The sequence below is a fragment of the Arvicola amphibius genome, chromosome 12, assembly GCF_903992535.2.
Source record: "Arvicola amphibius chromosome 12, mArvAmp1.2, whole genome shotgun sequence".
NCBI lineage: Eukaryota > Metazoa > Chordata > Mammalia > Rodentia > Cricetidae > Arvicola > Arvicola amphibius.
The window spans coordinates 14878996-14894967 of record NC_052058.2 but is presented as its reverse complement, the minus strand read 5'-3'; the positions used below and the strand labels follow the sequence as shown (position 1 = coordinate 14894967).

Below are 15972 nucleotides of genomic sequence, written 5' to 3'. Positions count from 1 at the left end.
CTGTTGTTGCACTTACGAGTTATTGTATTCTCCAGGAGCAGACACTGAGGTCATATGTGTTATGAGAGTTTCATTAGGAGTTAGCACCCATGGAAGGGAGGCAGAGGACCAGGATTGGGTGAGAAAAGAAATCAGACAATTGTAATCCAAAGCTGCAGGCACCACTGCTTGCAGTTCTGAGGGTTTGTGCCCTTCTGAGTCATTGTTAACTTGTTCAAAATTGTTGGATCTTTGTCTTTCCACATCAGCTATTCAGTACATATGGGTTGTTCCAAGAAAAAGATGAGGATTGGGAAGAAGCTATCTGCTACTCTCAAGGAGATTCATATATATAAAATATATATATTTATATTTATATATATACACATATACATATATATGAATAAAATATCTCACCATATTCCATAAATATGTACAAATAACGAGTAAAAATGATTATATTTAAAAGTCCTCACATGTCCATTTTTAAAATCCTTCTCATTTTAATTGTTTGGGTAGGAATGTGCTATACATTTTCCCCACTCCCCCTCCTTCCTTCCCTTCCACTCTTCCCCCATCCTCCACGCTCCCAATTTACTCAGGAGATCTTGTCCTTTTTTTCCCCTTCTTAGGTGGATCCATGTATGTCTCTCTTAGGTTCTTCTTTAATGGCTCCTACCTGTGATTCTAGCACTCATAATGCTGAGGCAGGAGGATTGCTATTAGTTTAAGGGCTGCCTGGTCTGTGCAGTAAGTATCATGCTAGACAAGACTATAGAGTAAGACCCTATTAATAAAGAAAAACAACATGTGGTATAGCTCTATAATCCCAGCATTGTATAGAGGCTGAAGCAGGAGGAATTGCAATGCTGAGCTAGCCTAGGCTATAAAAGAAGAAAAATATCCAGAAGTAAAGCGAAGCAAGCAAAAGGAGAGGTTAGAGCTTAAGGAAGACAGTTGTAGGGCAGAAAGTTCTAGAAGTAAGGAAAGGATGAAGATGGGGAGCTGAGGAACTGAGACATTAAATGACCACAAATCTTTAGGATTCAATTTCCCCATACTAACCCATAGACTACCTAGAAAACCATCCACTGTATCCTAACATTTGCAGAGGACATAACCCAGTGGAAGTTCTTATTATTTTATTATTCTTGTAATAAACTTATTACTACTGTCAAAAAGAAAGAAAAGAAAAGTAGTTCCTTTCTCTTAAGCTTGCTCTGTGGTGACACTCATATCTAGTTTCTTTAAAGCTTTGTCCTTCTACTGTTTATTCCCGTGCATCTGGTATCATGACATCTAATTTCAGATATTTTAAAACAGTTTATAAGTACTCCTAGGGACTCTGCTAAGCTGGCCGATGACTGGCTCTTAATCTAGCACTGCTTTTCCTCAGGTCTGCTCTCACTGATCTGCCACTCATGCTTCTTAAGACTTTGTAAATCCTCTTTATTGCTGAGCCAAAAAATGCGGTGTTTTTGTAGCTGCCTTTAATTTTCACATTTCTTTGCTAATACTTGGATTTTTTTCAATACTAGATAATCACATTTCTAGTATTCACGTAAATCAAATGATGTATTATGCTGGTTTACTCACTTTCTTCAACTTTATACACAACTGTATTTAATGTTTTTCTCTATATTACTTAGTGCATATTGGTTTTCCAATTTATAAAATTATGGTGACAATTTTATCTTTTTTCTTTTTATTGAAAATAGATTTTCCCCCCTCATGTTATATATCCTGATTTGGTTTCTCCTTCCTCTATTCCTCCTAGTTTCTCCCTATCTGGATCCACTCTTTCTGTTTCTCTTTAGAAAGCAGTTTTTTAAAGGGATGGTAATAAAATAAAATGCAATAAGGTAAAACAAAAGCTAACACTTTGGAATTGGACAAAATAAACAAACAGAAAGAAAAAAGCTCAGGAAAAGGCACAAGAAACAGACACATGTTTACACATTCAGGAATCTGATAAAAAGCACTAAATTGGAAGCCTTAGTATATAACCAAAGGACCTGGTGTAGGCCTTGTGCATGCTGCTTCAGTCTGTGATTTCATATGAGCTTTGATCATGTTGGTTTAGAGCAGTGGTTCTCAACCTTCCTGATGCACACCTCATGTTGTGCTGACCCCAACCATGAAATTATTTTGTTGCTACTTCATAACTGTAATTTTGCTACTATTATAAATTATAATGTAAATAAATATCTGTGTTTTCCAGTGGTCTTAGGTGATCCCTGTGAATGGATCATTTGACACCCCCAAAGGTCATGACCCACAGCTTGAGAACCACTGAATTATAGGGGCTTGTTTTCCTGGTATCCTTCATCCCCTCTGGCTCTTACACTTTTTCTGCTTCCTCTTCTGCCAGGGTTCCCTGAATCCTGAAAAGAGGGATTTGATGGAGCTATCCCATTTAGGGCTGAATGTTCCAGGGTCTCTCTTTCATCTTGTTCTGTCTTTTCTCACATTCACTTTTGAGTTTTTGCCTGTTAATTGTTGTACCTTTATTTTTTTCTGTTTTTAGTAGTGGGGGGTGGGCCATGGGGAAGAATGTGTCTTAACTACCCATGAAGATTTTTAATGGTAGAGACAAGGGGATGCAAGGATGAGAGGGGAAGAGATTTGTATGTAATATGTAGTATTACCACTGTTATTCATATTGGAATTGTTTAATTGGTTCTTGTGGAATGTGGAATGTTTTATTTAGTCACCCGCGGTGGTTTTAATCTCATCGTTCATTCTTCCCCTTTCATTTTAGTCAGTCTGCTCCTAGCATATATTTAATACAAGAAAATTATTTATTAATTTGGGATTAAAATATGAAATTATTCTGATCATTTTGGAGCTTTGTACTTTGTTGATTAGTTGAGAGGTTTTGAAATAGAATCTAGTTGCCTGATTTTCTTTTCTGTTCCAGGGATAGATCCAGGGGTTTCCACTGCTGATCCATAGCTTGAGACCAAAATACTGAATTAATTCACTCATTTTTTTTTTGTGTGTGTGTGTGTAGTTATTTTCAGTGCTGCGGTTGGATTCTAGGGCCCTGTGAGCTAAAAAAGAAAAGAAAAGAAAAGAAAAGAAAAGAAAAGAAAAGAAAAGAAAAGAAAAGAAAAAGTCTATTTGTATAACTGCCTCTAGTTTTTACATTTTTTTGCTAATACATTTATTCTATTTTCCTTCTTTCCATATGTACCAAGTACTAGATAATCATATTTCAAGTATTCTTGTAAACCAAATGTTGTAGCATGTCTGGAAGACAAATGCTATACTACTGAGCCACAAATTCAGCCCCTGATGTGAATTTTAAAAAATCAGTTAGACATATTTATGAACCCCTTTGGTGGAGTGTTGTAGAGACAAGAATATCAAGTTTGTGGCTCGGTCCCTTAACACGTGCAGCAGTTGTGCTCCCATGATGCTGTCTTACAGCTGAGGAGGCTTATGGAACTTCCCAGGCGTAATGACACCAACATTTGTTTCTTCTTTTCCCTTTATATTTAGTTTCCAACATCTTGTCAAATGGCCTAGTACTCTATGGACAGAAATTACATTAAGTAGGAAAACTGGAATTTGTGGCTTAATTTTTTTTAAAAGAAAAAGTAACGCACAAAATTCATGAAGTAAACCCAGGCGGCAGACCTGGACCTAGTCTTCATTGGCATCACATCCTTTTTCCTCATGAAGAAAGTCATGGTTTTATTGGAAGACACTAATTTTAGAGCTTTATATCAAGATGCTCATTTTATTTGCTCTTTATTCTCGGAATTGTTTCTTAAGTGAAGGAATAACTAACAGAATCAAACAAAGACTAGAGGAAAATAAAAACAAGATATACTGAGAAATGGGAAAATAATTTTTTAGGAGGTTATGATCGAAAGGAATGTGTCAGTATTTTCAAAACATGGGGCAGTTGAAAACTTTAATATATAAGTGATAGGTTAATTAATGGCTACAAATAAATTAATAAAGGAAGCAATATAGTAATTACAAGTATAAGTAAAATATTAATTTTCACAAGTAATCAAAGTAATCAATCTGTGTTTTAATTATGAGGTTGACAAAGGTTAAGGTGATTGTTACTCCTATTGTTATCACAGAATGAGAAGTCGTGTACTCTTACACTGTTGACTAAGTTGTGACACCATAATTATATTTTTTCTCCTGGTATTGTTTGTTTGTTTTGCTCAAAAACTTGATGTGTGTTTACCCATCTGTTCTTATCCAAATCACATGAATTTATCATAAGGAAATAATCTGGAATTTATTATCAGTTTGCATTATGAGAACACTGATTGGAAGTAATAGACTTCTCCAGCATAGGGATATAAGGAAATTCTGGCAGACACAATGATAGAGTTATATAAAATGACTAGATCTTATTAAAATTGCTTCATTCAGAAAAAAATCTGATTCTGTTCTATTCAGTTCCAAGCTTTGACTTTAGCTACTGAAAGAAAGTGCGATTTATTGTCATCATAAGTAGCTTCTCAACTTCTGAGATGTCTAGTTGCAGGTCATTCATGAATTAATGAAATTATTGACATAGCAACTGTTCTATCCAGCATTCTCTACTGGGTACTGCAGCTCAGTGGGGAGGAAAGTAGATGTGCTATGAGCTTCATAGCTCTTTCCTGTATAGAAGGGAGAGAACTGTTAACCAACCAGTAACACTGGGGTTAAAATTAAAATTGTGGTGGGAACCCTAAAGATGAATAGAGAATTATGAATCAAGCCATTTCCTTGCCTAATGATTGCTGTTATTTCCTGTAGCCCAGGTTGGCCTTAAACTTCTGATTCTCCAGAGTGCTAAGATAGCAGGCAGTTAGTTCTAAGATGTCTTCTCTGTAAGCTGAAGCTCAGAGAGATCACAGTGGAAATTGTAAAATATTTATAATGAAGAGGAAACAAAAGTATTCCATATCAAAACTTGTGGGATACAGCTCCAGAAAATGCTGCAGTAAAAGAAAATCTCTAACCTTAAACGAAAATGTTGGTAAAGAAATGAGGTGAGAAATAAATTGTCTCTTAACTCAGAAATCTGGGAAAGAAAGTAATATTAGCTTGAAATATAGAGAAAAAAAGGTAAAATTAAGTTAGTTAAAAATGGATGAAAAATTCAGAAATAAAGGAAGAGCAATAGGCAAATATTATTTTAAAAATCAGTAAAAACATAAATGCCTCATTAAAAGTTACTAGTTTAGTCTCTAGTGAATTGTAACTAAAGGCAGATATCTAGTTTGAATGTTGATAGTAGTATAGAATATGGGATCTGAAGGTAGACTGCCTGGCTGTAAACCCTGGCAATGGCCTTGAGTTTAAGCTCAGGGTGACTGAACTTCTTTGTCTGTAGATAGGGTAAATGACTGTACCCTCCTGGGCAGCTGTGGAGAGATAGCAAACACTATATGGAACACAAAACTCTAACTAAGTTTTTTAGTTTTAATCTTATAAAAAATGCAAGAGAAGCTGGGTGTGGTAGTTCACACCTATAATTTCAACACTCTGGAGACCACAGAAAGTGAATTGCCAGTAGTTCAGTATTAGTCTGGGCAATATAGTGAGCTGAGGTTAGCCTAGGCTTCAAAGTGAAATCGTGCCTCAAAGTGTAAACCAACCAAACAACAGTGCCAAAAATAACAAAGATACAAGGAAGCAATATTAGACATGCAACTACTAATACAACATATAGATTTCAGAAGTGATCAACTACATTCTAATTTGAGAAGTGGATAAAATATATATATTATTAGAAAAATCAAAACCACTGTAATGCATTCTAGGAGAAACAAGTTATGTGGGTAAGCTAAAGATGTTTAATGAAATGAAATCTATAATGTAAATCCCCCTCATGGGGTTCCATTATCATATCTGTAGGAGGCTCCTACTTTCCCCTGCATTTTTAAAAGCACAGGCACTGAAGTGTAAGGTGACATGCCTGTGTGACAACTTTCTCAATAGAGAATGCTTTCATCCCCAAAAGTATCCTTTCCAGAATGAAAATTACCAGAGTACTTTTTATTTCCAGGAATTTTGGAAATGATAGATGCTTTAGAAAGTGTTAATATGAATCACAGCTAGGATGGAACCTATAAAACAGATATTTTTCTATTTTTAAAAACAATTCTCAATATTATAATTTTGTTTTAACATAATTGTCTGCCATTTTTCTAATATAATTTAGAGATAAAGACTATGCTTCCTAAATTCACTTTTTTATCTTTTAAGTTAATATACGCAAGATTCACGAAGACCAGGTGAGCAATTTAAATAGACCTATAAGTCGTGAGGAAATAGAAGCTGTCATCAAAACCTCCCAGCCAAAAAAAAAAAAAAAAAAAAAAAAAAAAAAAAAAAAAAAAAAAAAAAAAAAAAAAAAAAAAAAAAAAAAGCCCAGGATGGTTTTAGTGCAGAATTCTACCAGAACTTCCAAGAAGAGCTAATACCTATACTCAATGTGTTCTACATAATAGAAACAGAAGGGTCTTTGCCAAACTCTTTTTATGAAGCTACAGTTACCCTGATACCAAAACCGCACAAAGACTAAACCAAGAAAGAGAATTACAGACCAATCTCACTCATGAACATTGATGCAAAAATTCTCAATAAAATACCGGCAAACCGAGTCCAAGAACACATCAAAAATATCATCGATTATGACCAAGTAGGCTTCATCCCAGAGATACAGGGCTGGTTCAACATACAAAAATCTATCAGTGTAATCTATCATATAAATAAACTGAAAGATATTTTTCTTAAAGTATTTTTTAAAGCAATTGAAGACTTTTTATGTAAAAAGGCGTCATGATTATTTTCAACTAAAACATAAATATATTTGTTTTTTCAGAGACATTAAACCTGACAATATATTGATGGATATGAATGGACATATTCGTTTAGCAGATTTTGGTTCTTGTCTGAAGCTGATGGAAGATGGAACGGTAAATAAATATGAGTTATTTTATCCATAGACATTTTCCTTGTCATGTCTTATTTCTCTGTTCTAGAGACGCTGTACTTATACTGTCTGCCACCAAGTCATCTATTTGTCTTTGCTCCATCTCCTTTCACAAGGCATTGGTCATACTTGCTCAGAGTCATCTTAACCTGCTTGTAATAGTGAGCTTGAAAATGGCACTTTGAGAGCCTTGTGGTTTCTTTTTTAGCTAATACCTATTATACTTGAAACTTTCCTAAGGTTTTAGAGTGATAAAGATTGTAAGTTTCATATAGAAAAAAAATACAACTCCATCTTCATTTGTCCTTTTTTCTAATGATGTAGTTGTTCTGAGGGATAGTGTTCAGCAAATGAATTTTCTTTTTGAGTGAAGACTAGGTAGCATTAGTTTTGTGTTCCCATTTGATTGACTTTTACTGACGAAATCATTAAGTTCTTGTTCAATTAAAAGTGTATATTTTCAGATTTTGTTACTTTTTATGTATGTACACGTGTGTGTGTGTGTGTGTGTGTGTGTGTGTGTGTGTGTGCTTATTTTGGAGTATGTAATGTGGGTGTATGTGGAAGTCGAAGAACAGCTAGGTCCTCATTTCCCACCTTGTTTAAGACAGAGTCTCTTGTCCACCCCTGTGTAAATCAAGTTGAATGGTCTATAGCTTCTGGGAGTTTTCCTGCCTCTGCCTCCCATATTGCAGTAGAAGATAGGGATTATAGATATGCTGTATCATGTATGACTTTGCATGGTGTCGTAGGGTTTCTGTCACTGTGAAGAGACACCATGACCAAAGTAACTTTTATAAAGGAAAAACATTTAATTTTGGTCACTTAACGTTTCTGAGGTTTAGTCCATTATCATCATGGTACGGCATTATGGATGCAGGTAAAATGGTGCTGGAGAAGTAGCCAAGTGCCCTACAACTTGACGTGCAGGCAAGAGGAAGTGGTCTCTCACTGAATGTAGTTTGAACATATATGGGACCTCAGAGACCACCTCCACAGTGTCACACTTCTTCCAGTAAGGCCACATCTCTTAATAGTACTACTCCCTTTGGGGGCCATTTTCTTTCAAGCCACCACACATGGATCCTGGAAAGTCAAACTCGGTCCTCGCACTTGCATGGCAAGTGCTCTTCCCACTGAACTATCTTCTCAACCACACTGCTTAAAAAATTTCTTTATTTTCTTGTCTATTGCAGAGGCCCAGATGTATATAAATTTAATTAGCAGTTATTTTGGAAAGCATTTTAGTATAATAAATCCAGAGCCATGAATGTGTTATCATTATTCTTGACTAGTTATTTGACTCTGAAAAATATCTTTAGGTGATTTTGAAAATGCACTATGTGATTTATGAATTTGGCCACATTGAAAGGAATAATTTGGTACTGAATTATCCTTCTTACTATAAATGACTATGTTACTAAACACGTTATTTAAAACAGCTTTTTCAGACAGTGGATAGCTTTGGCATGTTATAGTTATTCCTAACAGAAAGAAACAGAAAGAAAGAGATGTGCCAGACTCCTGACTTCCCAGCATTCCTGACTCTTCTGACATGGCCAGAGTTAGAGCATAGCATAACGTTTTTTCATATCTTAGGTGAAGGCATCACAATTGAGTAGCTTTAGCTGCTGGGATCTGAAAGAGTTGATCCTGGCCCTGTGTAAAGGCAGGCCTAAGTTCCCTAAATTAATCATAAAGGCTGGACTACCCACACATGGCACTGTAGATTAATAGAGGAGTGATACCCACAGGGACACAGAATAGCAGACCAGAGAGTCAAGCCATGCTGGAGGAGGCGAACCAGCCCCATGAGTTTTGACCATTAACTGCAACATTTTGTATCTACTGGAATGTTTCCATCTAAAACCAAGCCCTTATAAAGCCAACCAGAGCTTGAAAGTGGTCCTGCCAAATGAGAGCCTTACATAGCCAACAGCATACCTGTGCCCCACCTTTACTCATTTTGGATCTTGAACCATTGTGTAGTACAGCCATTACCTATTTCTTATGCAGTTTAGAACTGCTTTCTTCTCTTTGGGTTACAGGTAGTCTTATGCTGAATGATTTTCATTCAGATTTTTTTAATGTTTAAAAGTCTGGTTTTATGCTGTTCCTGTGTTTTGTTGAGTTAATATGCCTTTGGTGGGACAGAGTAATAGGTATTAATCCTCAAACCAGAGCCTCTTGCATAACTAAGCAAGCACTGCACTTCTGAGGTCTTAACTGAGCTACCCAGGCTGACTTAGAACTTGTGATCCTTCATCCTCAGCCTCCTGAGTAGCTGGAATTACCTAGCCTGTGCCATCAGGCCTAGCTGAGATAACCTTTTACTGTTTATTCGTGATATCCTATTAGTTGATTTGGTGATATACTTCTAGTGTTACTTTGTCAGAAAATAGTCCTATTTTATTTTATGGCTTGTGTGTTTTTCATTTGTTGAAATCTACTTTATAATTTTGTAACAGACAACTTTTTGTGTATTCCATATTTGTTTGAAAAGAATACATTTTCTCCAACTTTACTAAAAGTATAGGTTCTATACATGTCCTTAATATCGAATTGGTTTTGTATTCATGTTTTATATTCTTATGGGTTTTCTCTATTATCTCTTATTTTAAAGTCTTTATGACAGTAGTAGATTTGTTCATTTTTCCTTCATAATTATCAGTGCTTTATACATCTCCTTTGTAATATATTATTTGAAATTACTAAATTTTGCAGGATAGTTTCTTTTGTAATTATATTGATGAACTAAAATAATTTTAATTTGGATAATACTTTTATTACTGCTTTAAATTTCTACTGTTTAATGTATATAGTTCATCTTTTATCTCACCACTTTAAATTTAAGTGCTTCTGCTTTGTTTATCTTACTTAAATAAATTATTTGACTGCTTTTTCTCTCGTTTATGCATTTGGTTTCATCTGTTTTTCAGTGTTAACTCTCTGTCTTTTGACAGGTGCTTTAACCCACTCTTGGATTTTGTGACTTAGTGTAGATCTTTGTGCTATTTCTGTAGCTTTTGCTTGTTATTTGCATGAGTGCTTTGTTTTCCTTTTTTTCTTTCCTGCTACCTTCTGTCCAGTCGATTTTATCTTTCTTACTCTCTTTATCCTTGGAAGGTAACGTATCTTATTTTATTTTTTTGAGACAGGATCTCACTATGTAGCTCTGACTGTCCTAGAACTCACTATGTAGACCAGGCTGGTCTTGAACTCACAGAGATTCTGTTGCCTGTGCCTCCCAAGTGCTGGCATTAAAGGCATGTGCTACTCTGCTTGGCTGGTTTAAATATTTTACTGCCTCTCTTTAGCATTTTTAAAACATTGATAGTTCACTTCAGTGTAGAATTAGTCATCTTCCATTATATTCCAATTCAAAACCATCAACTTACTTTACTTTATACCATAGAAATTAATTCAAAATAGTTCAGAGAACTTTATAAAAACTAAATCTTTCTTGAAAATAATACAGAATCACAACCCTTCCACCCCATAATGGTAAATTCTGTCCTCATCAAAAACTTGTGTACATCAAATGACACAGTGGGCAGAAGGAAAATACAGCGTACAGAACCAAGCAGTATCTACAACTCACCTGATTGTTTGCTAAGAATATGTAAGGACAGCTACAGATTCTAATTAAGTTCTGGCCTGCAGCATTCTAACTTCCCCTCAGGCACTCAAGTTAATCACTCTTGTGGAAGGCTCAGTGGAAGGCGAATTTTTCTCCAGGAGCTTTTTGTACCCAAGCTCAACAAGAGAAAAAAGTCTCAGTGAAGAATAAGAGAATTTTCTCAAAGCAAATTTACAGATGAGGAATAAGCATATGAAAAGATGCTCCATAAAACCTGTCATTAGAGAAATAAGTCAGAAAGCCTGTGATCCCACCATAAAAGCATCTTCTGTCTGGTGAGATAAGTTGCTGCCATACCACAAAACAGCAAGTGTTGTCTAGGGTGTAGATGATTGAGAGCCCTGGGTACTGTTAGTGTAAAATAGTATAGCTAGTTCTTCCAGATACTAACTTAAAATGATCATTTATTTAATTTTTATCTATATAACTTGCTGTAATTAGATTTTCAACTTTTTAAAATTAAGAATTTTGGTTTTAAAGTCTCTACTTTCCTTCCCTTTTATAATTTTTCCAAATAAGTTTTTTTTGTTTGGTTTTATTTTTGAAACAAAGTCTATTATAATATCCTTGGCTAGCCTGGAACTTGTAAACAGGCTGGCCACAAACTCAAAGAAAGCAATCTCAGTACTAGTATTTAAGGTGTGTACCATCATGTCCAGTGCAACTAAGAACTTAATGTACAGTAACGAGTCAACCTTTAGTTTTCTTAGGTTTCTGTTTAGGATTTTAACATTATCATCAGTGTGAAGCTGAATGAATTGTTCCCTTCATATCTAATTGATTTTCAGTTCCAGTATACATATTTATGTATATCTGTTGATTGCATAAATAAATATTAAAAACTAGTAAGAAAACGTAATAGCATAGTATAATCCTAGAACTTGGGAAGTTGAGGCTTGGGACTGTTGAGTTTGGGGCTAGCCTCAGATATGTAGCAAGACCTTGTCTATGACAACCAAACCAAAATTAAACAGTAATAATGTTGTAAGTGAAGTATTCATTTTATTGTTCATGACAGTAATGACTCAAATCACATTGTTCCCCTAAACACATTCAGCTATAGTAAAGGTCTTGTAAAGTTATGAGTAATGAAAACTATTAATGTAGAGGCCATTTAAAATCATTCTACAAACTAGGAAGCTAAATTCAAATAACAAAAACATTATAATACTGTTTACTGTATAACTTAAGTAACTGTTTTTAATTTAAAATCATTTGTCTAATATAGTAATAAAAATATGATCTTCCTCAGGTCCAGTCTTCAGTGGCAGTTGGAACTCCAGATTACATTTCTCCTGAAATCCTTCAAGCTATGGAGGATGGAAAAGGCAGATACGGACCTGAGTGTGACTGGTGGTCTCTGGGGGTCTGTATGTATGAGATGCTTTACGGAGAAACACCTTTCTACGCTGAGTCTCTGGTGGAGACATATGGAAAAATCATGAATCACAAAGTTAGTATTTATATTTACTTTTTTAGAGTTTTTACAATAAATACATGCATTAAGTTGAAGTAATTGATATTAAAGAGAAAGTACTTTCTTCAAAACAATGAAAAGTCATATTCTTTTGCTTAGTAGGGAAAATTGTTAGTAATCAATATCTGTAAAATAATTAGTTTTAAGTTTTCCACGTATTTTGTTAAGAAATACTCCTAGGGCCGGGCGGTGGTGGCGCACGCCTTTAATCCCAGCACTCGGGAGGCAGAGGCAGGTGGATCTCTGAGTTCGAGGCCAGCCTGGTCTACAAGAGCTAGTTCCAGGACAGGCTCTAGAAACTACAGGGAAACCCTGTCTCGAAAAACAAAAAAAAAAAAAACAAACAAAAAAAAAAAAAAATGCTCCCAAATAGAAAAATTGGTCTCTATAGTTGAGTAAGAGAATTAGTTTTTATTAGTTTTTATTATATAGTATGTACAATTATGACAAGTATGCATGTAAAAGTTATAAACATTATTAGTAATAAATTAGGTGTAATTAATGATAAAAATTGAACTCCTTTGGAGCCAGCATAATGACTCCGCGGCTACAGTGCTTGCGTGCAAGCCTGGAGACCTGAGGTTAATTCCTGAAATGTATGAAAAGATGGAAGGAGAGAAATGGCTCCACAAAGTTGTCCTCTGGCCTTCACATGGACAGCTTGGCACTTATGTACACATGCACACACACCGTGGACAGACACACAACAATCACAGTTTTACTGAAATTCTTCTGTCAAACTGGTAAAGACAACATACAAAATTGTATTCTGTACTCGAATGCGGCATCATGGGTACTCCTCAGATTCTGACAGGGCTACAGATTGTAACTTTCTGTCCCAAAGTTAACAGGTATAAATCTTGAGCCTTAAAATTAGAGCTTTTTATAGAGCAAAGGTTGGGTCTAGACATCTGCCTGGTGGAAATATCTAGAACAAAGGTGTGTATGTAGAATGTCTGCTCCAGTGTTAGTGAGCACAAGACACTGACTGCAGTCCAGATAAGCTGCAGGAACAAGAGCCCAGAACTCCAGTCATGCAGCGCCATGTGAAACAAAATAGACAGTGCAGAAGAATAAACTGTCCAGCTTCAGAAGATTGTGAACAGTTACAAAAGTCCTCAGTATGAATCTGAATGTCCCCAGAAGAATAGATAATCTATCCTTTTTAGTTGGTTCTGGTGCTTTACGCATACAAATCAATTTTATAGACTTTGTGTCTTCCACCAAGCTGCCAGCATGGAGCAATAAATAGTGGTGAAGAACTGAAGGACAGGAAAAGTTGAAAGTTGTCAGTGCATGTGCACCATCCAGAAGGAAGTCACTGCAATGTAGCATGCTGCTTAACAGCACTGATCTGGAGAGAGTTAAGGTCAAGACCCTTTCCTGTCAATTATTAGTTGAATTGCATTGAGAAAATGACTGTGTATCTTAGCTTCCTCTTTTACAAGACTGTCATCCTAGTAGTTCTGCCCAGTGTAATTATTGTGAGGATTAAATGGTTTAATAAGTAAATCACTTTGAATAGTGCCAGATAGGTGGTAAAATTTTAAGTGTTTGGGGCCAGAGAGATGACTCAGTCATTAAGAACATTGGCTGCTCCTCTCGAGGACCCAGATTCAATTCCCAGCACCCACATGGCAGCTCATAGCTGCCTGTAACTCAAGTTTCAGTGGGTCCGACTCCCTCACAATAACATGCAGGTCAAACACCAATACATATAAAAAAATTAAGTGTTTAATAATTAACTGATATTTTATATTGTACCTGAACATTTATCAGTAACCTACATTCTTTTGAACTATTGAGTTAAATTCTGATACTTTTAATCAGATCCATCTCATTTTAACATCAGTTTAAGATCCTATAGCATCTGACCTCTTTTTGTAGTTCATCCATCATGAAGTCACTTAAAGAATTAAAAGTTATTTTAGGAAAAGGATTTATTTCTCATCATCCCTGTATCTCCCCACAGTATCAGTGCTCTGTGTCATCAAACCCTAGTTGTTTTTTTCCAAAGGAAATGAATTTAAACAAGTTTACCACCATTTTGTAAGAAAACTGCTGATTTGTATTTATATCTTATATTGTTGTCTGTATAGGAGAGGTTTCAGTTTCCACCCCAAGTGACTGATGTGTCTGAAAATGCAAAGGATCTTATTCGAAGACTCATTTGTAGCAGAGAACATCGACTTGGCCAAAATGGAATAGAAGACTTTAAGAAACATCCATTTTTCAGTGGAATTGATTGGGATAATATTCGAAATTGTGAAGCACCTTATATTCCAGAAGTCAGTAGCCCAACAGATACATCGAATTTTGATGTGGATGATGACTGTTTAAAAAATTCTGTAAGTATGACATTATGAAGATGTCCTGTCCTTGTTCTTTTAAGGATGGTTATAAAGTAACATTTTGTTTATTAATTTGGTGCCAGGACTATTTTTCTCTTATCAATCATACAATAGTTATAAGTTCCAGTGCTTATTCTGTCATGTATCAAAAAAATTAAGAGACTTAATTAAATTCAGTGTAGTTACCATGACCAAAAGCAAAATTCAGAGACCTGTTGTTTAGCAAAGTGTGTCATACGTTTATTAAAAATACAAGATTAGACACCTTAAAAAGTGTATTTCATGATTTCAGAGTGAAAAAAGATGACAAACCCCTCCCTAAAACCAACCATGAAACTGGAAACAAATGGCAACACATATAAAGGCTTACTATAACCAAAAGGAAATAAAGAAGTATTTATTCACCAAAAATTACTGAATTTTATTTGAAACCATAATGCTCCACCCCCGCCTTGTAGACAGAAATTTCTGTCCCGCAGCCATTCAGTCCCAAATAAACACACAGAGGCTTATATTAATTATAAACTGTTTGGTTTGTTAGCTCATGCTTATTACTAACTAGCTCTTACAATATAAATTAACCCATAACTCTTGTCTATGTTTAGCCATGTGACTTGGTATCTTTTTTCAGTAAGGCATTTTCATCTTGTTTCCCCTGTGTCTGGCTGGTGACTAACTCTCTGTCTTTCCTCTTCCTAGAATTCTCTTAGTTTTGTTGCCCCACGTATACTTCCTGCCTGGCCACTGGCCAGTCATCTTTTTAATAAACCAATACGAGAGACAAATCTTTGCAGTGTACAAGAGCATTATCCCACAGCACCTACCTTTTATCCCATCACTGTTTGGTTGTACTTACACATTGAACAAAAAGCTGACACTTTACTGCCAGGCAGGCAAACTTTATTTGGAAGGCTCAAACCCAACACCCATATTGTTGCCACTAAAATAGCCAGCTGGGTAGGAAATAAATGTGGAAAGTCAGTCTGTAGCCTTCCTTACCTGAGTTTGTGTCTCTGCCTGAGCCAAATAGTTTTCTTTTCTCAGCTCATGAACTATAGGAAAGCTATCATATTGTGTTGATCTTGCTCTGAATTACTAGGTTATGTAGATTCGTAAGAAAATAAGAATCTAAAATTCTGGGTTTCTTTTCTAGCCTTTTTATCTTAAGCTGTCAATTTATTCAGTAATTTTATGTTTAGTTTTAGTTCAGTACTAAATTTTATATTAATTTTATGTCACTTTTTACTGTTAATTACTATGTTTAAGATGGATGTGAGATGTTAAACTGTTTAAACTACACAAGAAGAAATAGATGGATTTTCCTCCCAGTTTTTAAATTATATTCACCGTTGACATAAATTCTGAGTCATTCCAAGTTAAGTGTACAAAGAGTTGATTTTAATTATTTACACTGGTTGTATTTTATAAAGTTATGATGAATACCAAGTTAGTTGACCATGACCATTGCTCTGTATAAATAAAAGGTTAATGAGTGCAAAGGAGAGTAGAGAGCAAGTATATGAGAGAGGTTGGGGCAGGAAAGGGAAGGGAGAAATGTAATTATATT

The 15972-nt window shown here is 35.4% G+C and overlaps 1 protein-coding gene across 3 annotated transcripts in view; it reads left to right on the top strand.

Annotated features, from left to right (window-relative positions):
• Positions 1–15972, top strand: part of Cdc42bpa (CDC42 binding protein kinase alpha) — a 234611-nt gene that overhangs the window by 117189 nt on the left and 101450 nt on the right. For all 3 annotated transcript variants that reach the window (XM_038349025.1, XM_038349027.1, XM_038349026.1), the window contains exons 6-8: positions 6827–6920; positions 11830–12030; positions 14154–14402. In XM_038349025.1, coding sequence (XP_038204953.1) covers positions 6827–6920; positions 11830–12030; positions 14154–14402 — 544 coding nt within the window. The remainder of the gene's footprint in view (positions 1–6826; positions 6921–11829; positions 12031–14153; positions 14403–15972) is intronic.